Below are 11,469 nucleotides of genomic sequence, written 5' to 3' on the forward strand. Positions count from 1 at the left end.
TTCGTATAGGTCAGAATTTCGGTCAATACCGGTTGGTATATCAGATTTTGGCCGATATACAGATTTCAACCTTTACTTCTTTATTTTTTTTCATTTCTTTAAATTGTATGTTATTTTTGGACTTTTAATTCAAATCAGATTATTTTTAATTTATATATAATTTATTCTTATATAAACTATTTTGAAATGAAATCGTATTAGTATTGAAATATTTTATTTTAATGTCTCGATCGAAACGGTATTCAAAATATTGGTTTAGATAATGAGATAATTTTAGATGAAAATTTAATAATATTATTATTATTATTTTAAGATTAAAATGTTAAATTATTTATTATATTTTATATAAAATTTTATAAAAATTATAATAATAAAATAAGATGAATTAAAATTATATTAATATTTACGGTATCCTTAACTTTACCATTTTCTTTTTAAGTTTCCTTTATTTATAGGACGGACCCTACTGGACGCTCCTTAGTCCTTTCCTCCAAGAAAAACACAAAATGCCAAAAAAAAATTTGAAAAGCGTTGCGGGCGGCATTGGACCACGTGGCGTCCCCTGCAAACTCGACCGTTGTAACGTGCTCCTTATTCAAGCATGCCAGCCTTTACTTCATAATCTCCTTGTTTGCCATCTCCCTCGTTGTCTCTCCCTCTGTCTAGAATCATCTCTCATGGCGATCGCTGCGGAGACCCAACCACAAGAGAAGGTAAACTGAATGGAAAGTACTTTTAAGATAGGGTATTCATTGCGTTACTTGATTTCTCAGATCTGGAAGTTAGGGTCTCTTTTTCGATGTTTTCTTTCTCGAATTTTATAATGCGTCATTTGCTTGATTTGTTAGATTAACGGGTATCGTTGTTTCTTTAGTGAAATGTGAAGAGTTTTATTGTCCAAATTGGGAATAAATTTAGGTTGGAATTGCAATATTCGGAGATTTTGAGCCCCCTGATCTGAAAGCCAAAATTTCTTCCCGAGATCTTTTTAATAGTCGAATTCGTTCTTTGCTTGAACTGTGAAACCACCTCCCAAACGGATTTAGGGTTTCTCTTGTCTAGGACTCTCTTTTATCTGTTGGTTACTCATCGGAGGGGGGCTCTGGTTTATCCAATCTATAAAAATATGAGCTCCCTTGTTTTCGGACTATTAGGGTTTACGGTTTTCATACTGAGGTTCTGGGATGTTGATTTTTAATTTTGAGTCTGCAGGAACTTCCATTTTCAACGGTCTATTGTGTTTCTGCAAAAGTATCTGCTATTTTTTCTTATCTCTTATCCTCATTGGCAATTACTAGAAATTTGGTTTCCGTATTTTATTTGTATAGGCTTCTTCAGATGTTTCTGGAGTGGAGAAAAGAAGATGGACACTTGATGACTTTGACATTGGAAAACCCCTCGGACGTGGGAAGTTTGGTCACGTCTATTTGGCAAGAGAAAAGAGAGTAAGTGTTGACACTTCTGCTTTTTTCCAATAACATTGGTTCAATAAATGTGTTAAGTTAACCCCTAGGGGTTGGCTCAAGTGGTAAAGACCTTGTTGGTCCTTGCGGTATCCTCCCTCCAGGTTCAATGTTTGAATCCTCTTAGGTGCAAACAATTTATAGGGGTCATCGGATTAGGAGAACTTCTCCTTGAATTACCAGAGGTGTACTTGTAGAAAACTCCTTGTCGAGGGTCTTTGCACCCTTGGGATTAGTCGGGATGTTGTTTCTAGACACCTGGTGCCAATCAAATAAATAGATAGATCTGTTAAGCATGTGATTCATTGATTGTGGAATTTTAGAACTTTCAAGTTGATATTGGGTTCTGGTAGTCAAGGATTTTGGGTCCTATTCTGAGCACACTTTAGTTCTTTATTTTGTCCTTTTTGTTGTTGCTAACAAAAATTGAGCAAATGAAAACGCATAATCATTTAATAGAATGTTCAGACTTTTTTCCAGTGAGCCCAGTAATAAGCGTGGTATGATGGTATCTGGTTCCTCCTTTACCATAATTAATTTCCGGATTTCGCATTTAAATTTCCAAAATGTCTTTCAAAAAAAACACAGAACCAGCTCCACTTTTTTCTTTTGCCACAAACTAGGAGATGGAAGGATGACTTTTTGTCATAGTAGTTGTTCAGTTATTTTCTAGTGTAAATCACCTCATGGTTTTGATACTTCTTGGTTACTTATTTGAGATTATGGAACCTAATTTGCTCTTTGGTATTTCTGAAACAGAGCAATCATATTGTGGCACTGAAAGTCCTCTTTAAGAGCCAGCTGCAACAGTCTCAGGTTGAGCATCAGCTTCGCCGGGAAGTTGAAATACAAAGTCATCTGCGACATCCCAATATTTTACGTCTCTATGGATACTTCTATGATCAGGTAAAATGTCATGTTTTCTTACCGAGTCTTGTCCAAAATCATGAATTGCTGAAGTGGGGGAAATAGGCTGCTATTAACCATTTGTTATTTCAATGTGGTGATGGCAGAAAAGAGTTTATTTGATATTAGAATATGCAGCCAAAGGTGAACTTTACAAGGAACTACAGAAGTGCAAATACTTTAGTGAAAGACGTGCTGCTACTGTAAGTTTTATTTATGCCAGCAGGCTCTCATACTTCATTTGTTTCCCCCACCCCATTAATTCTGAAGTCATAGGTGTTAAGGTTCTTGCTAGTTACCTGATTTTTGATTCCCTTTCTTATTTAAGTACCAATTAAGTGTAGTTCCTAAAATATTATTTCACTTTTGAGGATATATGGTAGTGTTTACTGTTAGTCTTTTTGGTGAAATTGCGTGGGGACTAACTAAGCTTTTCAGCACATATTTTTATTTGAAACTGATTACAAGTTATTGTGCAATATGGGTTACAAGACAGTATGTTGCATCATTAGCCCGTGCCCTCATATATTGTCATGGAAAGCATGTGATACACAGAGATATTAAACCAGAGAACCTTCTAATTGGTGCACAGGTGATGACCAATATCTAGACCACTATCTGTTTCTTGGTCCTTTGACTTATATGATGAACTTTTTTATTTATGATCTCATTGTGGGTTCTCTTTGTCAGGGTGAACTTAAAATTGCTGATTTTGGGTGGTCAGTGCATACATTCAATCGTAGGCGAACCATGTGTGGTACACTGGATTACCTCCCCCCTGAGATGGGTATGTATCAATAGATGGTGAATGCTCCAATGGAGTTGCTTCAATGATTTCCAATTTCTTTTTTCTCAAATGTTTGGTTTCATCTCTTTAAATCAATGCTGGTTCAAATTGATTTTGTTTGTAAAAAATGTGTTATTATATCATAGAAAACAAATGCCGAGAATTACTTGACGCAAGGTAATTTTTTTAGTAATACTTCAGTGGTGCCTTAACAGTGGAGAGCGTGGAGCATGATGCAAATGTGGATATTTGGAGTCTCGGTGTCCTTTGTTATGAGTTCCTTTATGGGGTCCCACCTTTTGAGGCTAAGGAGCACTCAGATACATATAGAAGGTAAGCATGACTTTAGAAGTTTCACTACCCCTTTTAACGCTTTTTGCTCAAAGAGGCATGGAATGGTAAATTTTTCATAAAGAATTGGTGATCTCTTTCCTGGAGATGCAAAGTTTTTTGAAGTGATGATTCTTTTTTTCTTTTAAGAGAGTCTTTTCCCTTATAAGATGCAAGTTACTCCTAAATGAGGAACATATATAGTGCATCTGAAGAGTGAAGAGTGATTTGCATTTGATCAGTATCGTATATATTATAGGTTTTTCAAATTGCTTACAGGATTGTGCAAGTTGATCTCAAGTTCCCTCCTAAACCAATTGTCTCTTCTTCCGCAAAGGACCTCATTAGTCAGGTTTTACTTTTTTGCTTAACTACTCTATGTTGCATAATATTTAAAAAAAAAAAAAGATTCATTTAATAATTCTTGATTCTCTCCCAAAAAAAAAAAAAATAATAATAATAAAATAACAGATGCTTGTCAAGGATTCTTCTCAGCGCCTGCCACTACACAAGCTTCTTGAACATCCATGGATTGTTCAGAACGCTGAGCCCTCGGGTGTATATAGGCTTTAAATCCCTTGTCGGATGTTGGTAATTTTCTTATCAAAGGCATTGGCATTCTAGCAGGTTCTTTGGAGTATCATAACTTTTTGATTCTGTCTTTTTCATTGTATTTGTGACATAAAACAGTTCATAATATGAATTGTTTTTGGGGTAAATAATTATTTTAAGCATATTTATTTGAAACCTTATTTATTTGAATCCTGCCATGCAAGTTCATTGCAGTGTCTGTTAGCTCTGCAGAAAAGAATATGAATTCTCGGATGTATTTGAGTTTTATAATGTTAAAAAATTCTCACTTACCAAACTTAAACCTTCCTCTCGGATGTACCTGTTTGGCAAACATGATAATTTTCAAAAGAGTTTCGGTACTCATCATCAATACACCACCACACATTTGATAAGATAAAAAGAATTAAAAAATTAAGAAATTATGTATGAGGATAATGAGCAGAATTTTTCTTTTCAAAATTCTCAAAATTTTTCTTAACTTCATTTTCAAACATTACTCAAATAAAAAACACTCTTTAATTTCAAATTTTTAATTTTTTTCATCTAAATTATTACGCAAATGTAAAATCAATATAACTTTATTAACTCTCACAAACTTCAATATAATACATATTTTTATATTAACTTTTTCTCTCATTTCTCAAAACTCGATAAAACATCTTTACTCAAATTATTTCATTACCATTCCCAAAATTTCAAGATACCATAAGCATTCAAACATGCCATTATCATATCAAGCGTCAAGCATAAATAATTTGAGCAAAGTCATTATTTAGTCAAATACAAATTCCTATCACCCAATATTTGGGTGTTGGCATCAACTAAGCTTGGCTACTGGTTTTAAAAGAAGATGTTGGACAAAACAGAGTCCACTCCTACATTTTATGTCAAACTGGGAATGTCTTTAGCCAATGGATCTTTACAATTCTCCCCGTCCAACAATTGGGTTTGAGGTTCTTCCTCTTTCTTGACTTCAGTTACATCTTTGGGGTCCAGAAAGCTAGGCTGGTTGGTCGAAGCAAGGAGTCTTGCCCACATCCTATCTGTAATCACGACCTTGTTCTGCCTCTCAGTGACACGCTGTGTACCACAAAATTAGAAAATAAGTCTAAAGAAATTATTGGCTTCACACTGGAAATGGAATGCCTGTCCATTTGAAGGAAAATAGAAGTATACATTATGGGTATATCTATAATCAGAGATTGAGAGGATTTAAAAAGATATAACGTATAGCACTTAAAAAGTGTTCCTTCTACATTTAATCCACTCCTTTATATTTTCTTGCAGAAGTCATTTCTTTCCATGATTTCCTCCGAGTCCTAGATTTGAAAGTGTTATTAACCAAAATATGAGTTTAGTAAAAATGAGAGTTGATTGTGACAGTCTTAAAAGTACCATAGTGATTATCTAAGGACCCAAATTACTTATAATCACCCAAATTACTTACGTTGAAAGGAATATATGTCTGCCTGCCATTGACAAGCCCACTTGTGAAGCCGGTGTAACCAGCCATTGCTCCGTGAACTGCACTTTGAGCAAGAAGCGTGCAGTAGACATTGTCGGAAGCATTGCTTGGAATTGCCCGGATCATGTATGTCGGATCTGCAAGACCAATTGGTTAGATTAGGATAGTTATATGTATATCATGTCATATTAATAACCATTTAAAAATAAAGGAAACACAGACACACATATCAACCCAAAAAGGAGGACAAATTTGAGGCCACTGACCTATATATTTAAGATTAATAACCATCTTATTATGCTGTCTAGCAAAATGATCCTGCAAACCAAAAAAGAGACTGTTAATAACCAAAAGAATTTTATATTTGACCCCCTATACAACTAATATATCTTGACCATTTAGTACAAAATATGAGATATTTCGCTCATTACACTTAATCAATCTAATACTTCTTTTGAGTCTTTGGCTTTAGTTCAGTTCCAAGTTACACATTAAACAAATGTCACTTTAAAAAACACATAATGACCAAAACATCTCATATCTTACACTAACTAGATTGCTTAATAAAAAACTGTCTCCATGAGAATAGGTAAAATGGTTTCTCAAATTGGAGGATAATAAAACAATGTCTTTTGCCAAAACTAAAATTAGCAGTCTGGCTGCGACTAGGTGGTTGAACAAAAAGATCTTGCTGCAGAAAACTCGTATCAATTACATGGCATGCCATATGAGGAAAAAATACAACTCAGTACAAGTTCAACCACTTTGAGGATTTTACTTCAACAAATTTTAAACAGATGCAGCAGCTTGGGTTAGTAATCCAAGCAAGAAGGTCTCGCCCAAGCAAAGCTTTATGAAATATTGCTTTATAGGAGGACAGTAGATGAAGCATGGTTACAGGTATGGGATAAGGGTATGCTGCTGATACAGCAATTCTTCAAGGCAGAATACAACACAACATGATAAGACAATAAACTATCTACTTTTAAATGCATATCAGCTATCACTCAATGGCTAAAGTTTATGAGACGGTGAAACTTCTTGGAGAATTTCTACTTGGAAAGATGTCAAATAGTTTCTCTTGATGGCGATGACATAATAAGTTAATTATGTAAAAAAAAAAAAAAAAGATGGAATATTTTCTACACCCCTTGTGTGGACATCGATAAGATGTGCATGCATCGGCCACATACGGATGACACAGATTTTATCTCGATCCACTAAACCTAAAAGTTAATATATTTACACCTATGCTGCAGACATAGATAAGATGTGCATGTCTCAGTATGAGAGGTTTAAGACCAAAGTCATTAAAGAAGTGGGACATTTTCCCGTTTACAAAGATACCTTGATCCTCTGAGATATCCACAGCCCAACATCTTGTAGTAGCTTGTTCCCTGAAGCATCTTTCAAGTTCATGGATTGCAAACTCTCTGAAAGAAGATCCTGTCCTGCTCCCTCGGCTATCACAATAACCATATGTCCATTTTCTTTGAGTCGTTTTTCAATATAATCAAAAAGTCCACCTTTTCCTTCAAGATAGAAGGGAGACTCGGGAATCAAGCAACAGTCCACATCACGGCTGGCAAGAGTAGCATACATTGCAATGAAACCTGCATCATGATAATTGTTTCAAACATGGAAATGCTATGTAATTTACATTATGATCTTTATGAAAAACAAAAATGCAGAGCTTACCACTGTAGCGTCCCATTAATTTTACAACACCAATTCCATTCTCGATACTTTCAGCTTCAACATGAGCTGCATTAATGGCACGTTGGGCTTCCTCAACCGCAGTATCAAAACCAAAGGACTTGTCAATAACCTGAATTAATGGAAAGTCCCGAATAAGTTAGTCGAAGAGAGAATGCAATAAAAAAGTCGAGGAAAAATTAGATTCATTAAATCCAGTTCAGTGTTGATAAATAAGTACAGGAATGTCATTATCTATGGTTTTAGGAATTCCGGCAACTGCAACTTTGAGTCCACGCCGTCTAATTTCCTGCACGCACAGTAGGAACAAAACTGTTTGAATAACTAAGACACCTGTAAAATGGTCGGCTAAAGCATGGTTACAGGTCAGGTCAGGTCAATCACCAACAATAACTGAATATACTATACACCGACCAATTTATATGTATATAGAAAAATGTTTGATCTGACCTGTTTAGTGAGCTGGTCATTCAGCCTAAACTCAAAATCAACCCGTTTATGATACCATCAACATGGGACCCAACAGATATAACCTGTTGTCTTATTATTATCTCAGATTTCATAATATATTGATTAAAGAAGCCAATATTTCTGCAAAAATAAAGCTAGAGGATAAAAAAAATTATGATCGCCTCTTCCTTATGATTAACACTTTGAACTCCTAAAGATAAAATCAAATTATGAAATTATCAAGATATTTTTCAAATTTTGTTCACAATATCACTTACAATAATCAGTTGCACAATGATCTATCAGGTAAGGAGAGGAGGGTCAGCTTGACCCTTTGCAAGCTGATCCCTTTAACAAAAATGGGCAGGTTCGTTGGTTGGGTTGTGTAGAGCAACAGAGAGAGAATGGGGTGGGCTAAGTGGACTTGGATCTAACTTTCACATTCAACATCTCCACTAATTGAGAAGGCCATTTTGTGGGATCAAATCAATTTGATCCTGGATCTCTTATTCCCTCCTATTTACAATAAAATTACCTCATATATGACAGCAGCTCCTTTTTGAGTTCCATCTCCTCCAATTATATAAACCTGGATAAGTAAAAGCAGTATGGAATATTTAAACCATGGGAATGGTGCCTGGCTCTAACAAACAGATAAGCTGAACTCTCAGTTTATTGATCTATACAAAAATCATCACGTAACAATTAGTCAGAATAAAGCAACCCTTTACACACCTGATTAATTCCACGATCCTGAATGCTGTCAACAATCTTCGAGGTATCATGGCCTCCTCGTGATGTCCCAAGGATGGTACCACCACGTTTATGAATATCATTGACAACCTTAGGTGTTAAAGTAATGGTATTTCGAGCATAAAAGCCCTTGTATCCTCCCTAAATACATAGCAAACAAAAAATTTTGTAAGCCACTGAATCACGAAGTGAGTCTCAAATCATGCAGCAGAAACATTGCACGTTAAGAAATAGCAAAACTTCGTCCGGATGATTTGGATTGATAGGAAATGCAGACTTGATTAGAACCACTAATCCCTGTGTTGTTGTGTGTTGTTGTTTGTTATTGTCAAACAAAATATCTACATAAATATATTGATAGATGGCATCATGGCATGCAGATAAACCATTTTTGTTTCTTTTCTTTCTCCCTTTTTAAGGCAGAAAGGGGGAGGGGTAGGAGGTCAGAAACTCTCTGTTAAATTGACTTAAAGATTAACCTATTGAACTTCTTTGTTGATAAGTAACCTATGCAATTCTTATTATGAAAACTAGAAGCAACATAGATACACATCCAAAACAAATAAAAAATCACAAAAATAACTCAGTTTTCTTCTAGCATAGTATCAGTGGATGCAGACACTCACATCTATCCCAAGGATTCTAGAAACACCATACATGTGATAGAGACCGCACACAATTTCCCTGATCACAGTGTTGAGCCCAGGGCATAGACCACCACATGTTACAATACACGCGTGCACTTCCTCTGACTCAAAATAGACCTGAGTGGCATAAAAGTGTATGTTACTAACATGAACATGATTTAAAATCACTTCAACACCATTCAGATAGGACGAATTACCTTTTGTCGAGGTCCTGCACGCCGAAAGTGTGTCCCTCTTGGGCTATTCTTGTGAACAACGATCTAAAAACATGTAAAACCAACAAATCTTTACTTGTATAGAAAAAGCCAACATTTTTTTCTGGTAGTTAATCTTAACGAAGGAAATAGCGTAGGAAATCTGCTTAATGCATGCCAAAGACACCTTGGCTTGGATTATTAATACCCTAAAAGGGGGGGAAGCAAGCTTTCTTATGAAACTTGTTCGCACCAATTTTAAAATTATTGTCACTGGTAATATCGATCGAATGCCAATCTCTCAAACCCGTGTGAAAATGAATTCAGTTACATAGAAAATGGGCGTGCATTTGATGAAGTTTCTCGTACATCTAACGCTTATAGTCTCACACACAAATATAATACCAATTTCTCTAACAGATAAGCTATAGTATGTTGGATATACACAAAATATAAGCATACACACACACACACACAATGACATATAGGAATGCAATCAGGTTAGAGAGCAGAATTGACCTTCTGAGGAACGGTATCGTCCACGTGAACAAAATACTGCCTGAAGACGGAAAAATCCGCGCAATAATTATGATATCATAAAATGAAAACCATTAAAAAATCCACAAAAATAAAAACAATCATCATCTAGAAAACTTCTTTTACTTACTTAACCACCGAGTAAGCAGGATTAAATCGCAGTGGATTCGGATAAGTCTGCCATATAACCCACCACCCATTAGAAGACGATATAACGATAGTAAGTATTTTTAAAAAGGAAAGGAATGTACTTATCAAATAAAAAAAAAGGAAAGGAATGCTATACCTATCCTACAAATTGAAACGGGAATGATAATTATATTGATGGATTTAAAAAATCCTCAGAAAATATTGGAAATCACCGAAACGACATGGATCCAACAATAATTTAAAGGAACTTAAAACATTAAAAAAAAAAAAAAAAAACGAGATGAGAGAGAGAGCTACAGGAAGATCGGTAATGTAGTCAGTGAGGTGAGGGACATCTTCGAGCACGTAACCAGCCTCGCCGGTAACGATTTTCAACTGCGAATTTTCAGAGCAACTCATCCCCGCTCGTCTCGTGAAGAAACTGGTATCAGAAACCGTACCGCACCGGAGACCCCGTGAAATTCGTGTCTGGGACAATTATGAATAATGATAGCAGGGCGCTATTTGAGGAAGTGACGAAGTGCTATCACGCCAAGTGTAAGATCTGGTGTTCCACAACCACAAATGCTTTTATACAATTTTGGAGAGAGCGAGACAGTCCGTAGATTCAGCGTGGATAGCGTGATCCCAATACTAACTACAGTGCTATCTTTGATTCGGCAGAAATTTCCAAATTGAAGAAAATGTTGGGAGCATAATTCGGTAGTCTGCGTCTGATGATGGAAAGCGACGTCAGCCGATCCGAACACGTGTCGATGATCGCCGCGGAGATCATCGTTTCTTAGTAGGCTTACCGAGACTCTTCTCGTAGCTGATACTCACTGAGATTCGTTGTTCTTTACACGTGTCCTGGTTTGCTGAAACAGGTGGCCTGGCTACTGCTGGAATACGAGAAAGGGGGTCGTGGTTTTGAACTTTTGAATCCGTGCGACCATGCCCAACGCAAACTCTCGTTGACCGCGGACTGAGAATAATCAAACAAACGATATAGAAATCAAACCGACAATTTTTCTAAAATACGTAAATATTATTTGATGTTGTCGCGTTCTCTCTTTTAGATTAAGAAAATGTTTCCCTTATTTCGTATTTTATTGATATGATGTAATTCAATTAACTTTTTTTCTCCACATAAATGAAAAAAATTTATTTGATTTTGTAATTTGACGACGTTGTTTTATTTTTCTAACAGTCGAAAATAGCAATGCATCAGGCCAATTAAATGTTTTATGACTGGTTTGGATACTAAATTAAGATGAGATGAATTATGATGATCTATAAATAATAATTAAATATTTGAATTTAGATGAAATAAGTCTAATGAGATGAGTTATAAATAGTTTAAGTTAAAATATTTTATAAAATTTTGAGAAGTGAGAACAAAAAAATTGAATACAAATATTATAAAGTTAAAATATTGTTGGAATATGATTTTTTAATTTTAACTTTATTTTGATATTTGATGAAGTTGAATTATTTGTTGTGTTTTGTTTATAAATTT

At 35.3% G+C, this 11,469-nt stretch overlaps 2 protein-coding genes across 2 annotated transcripts; one reads left to right on the forward strand and one right to left on the reverse strand.

Annotated features, from left to right (window-relative positions):
* Positions 1-608: 608 nt before the first annotated feature.
* LOC109009463 (serine/threonine-protein kinase Aurora-1) lies at positions 609-4,311 on the forward strand. The gene is made up of 9 exons (XM_018989926.2): positions 609-713; positions 1,329-1,445; positions 2,223-2,369; positions 2,477-2,572; positions 2,866-2,961; positions 3,060-3,156; positions 3,372-3,489; positions 3,766-3,838; positions 3,958-4,311. Exons 1-9 carry the CDS (start codon positions 678-680, stop codon positions 4,057-4,059), a joined length of 882 nt encoding a protein of 293 aa, XP_018845471.1. The 5' UTR covers positions 609-677; the 3' UTR covers positions 4,060-4,311.
* A 449-nt stretch (positions 4,312-4,760) lies between these two features.
* On the reverse strand, positions 4,761-10,630 carry LOC109009465 (ATP-dependent 6-phosphofructokinase 3-like). The gene is made up of 13 exons (XM_018989927.1): positions 10,269-10,630; positions 9,952-9,998; positions 9,804-9,843; positions 9,288-9,350; positions 9,070-9,207; positions 8,426-8,584; positions 8,226-8,279; positions 7,461-7,529; positions 7,223-7,352; positions 6,872-7,137; positions 5,791-5,842; positions 5,507-5,661; positions 4,761-5,139 (listed from the first exon to the last, which is right to left on the reverse strand). The coding sequence occupies exons 1-13, from the start codon at positions 10,368-10,370 to the stop codon at positions 4,942-4,944; spliced, it is 1,473 nt and encodes a 490-aa protein (XP_018845472.1). The 5' UTR covers positions 10,371-10,630; the 3' UTR covers positions 4,761-4,941.
* Between the last annotated feature and the right edge of the window lie 839 nt (positions 10,631-11,469).

This window comes from Juglans regia, chromosome 11 (assembly GCF_001411555.2).
Source record: "Juglans regia cultivar Chandler chromosome 11, Walnut 2.0, whole genome shotgun sequence".
Classification (NCBI taxonomy): domain Eukaryota; kingdom Viridiplantae; phylum Streptophyta; class Magnoliopsida; order Fagales; family Juglandaceae; genus Juglans; species Juglans regia.

What these genes read in the sequence shown, in the direction of transcription:
- LOC109009465 (XM_018989927.1), bottom strand. Translation starts at nt 10,370, where the DNA reads ATGAGTTGCTCTGAAAATTCGCAGTTGAAAATCGTTACCGGCGAGGCT. An exon ending in ACTACATTACCGATCTTCCT is followed by an intron (nt 9,999 to 10,268) that starts GTAGCTCTCTCT and finishes GTTATATGGCAG; the next exon opens with ACTTATCCGAATCCACTGCG. An exon ending in TATTAATCTTAAATATATAG is followed by an intron (nt 5,662 to 5,790) that starts GTCAGTGGCCTC and finishes TTGGTCTTGCAG; the next exon opens with ATCCGACATACATGATCCGG.
- LOC109009463 (XM_018989926.2), top strand. Translation starts at nt 678, where the DNA reads ATGGCGATCGCTGCGGAGACCCAACCACAAGAGAAG. An exon ending in AGACCCAACCACAAGAGAAG is followed by an intron (nt 714 to 1,328) that starts GTAAACTGAATG and finishes TTATTTGTATAG; the next exon opens with GCTTCTTCAGATGTTTCTGG. An exon ending in CAAAGGACCTCATTAGTCAG is followed by an intron (nt 3,839 to 3,957) that starts GTTTTACTTTTT and finishes ATAAAATAACAG; the next exon opens with ATGCTTGTCAAGGATTCTTC.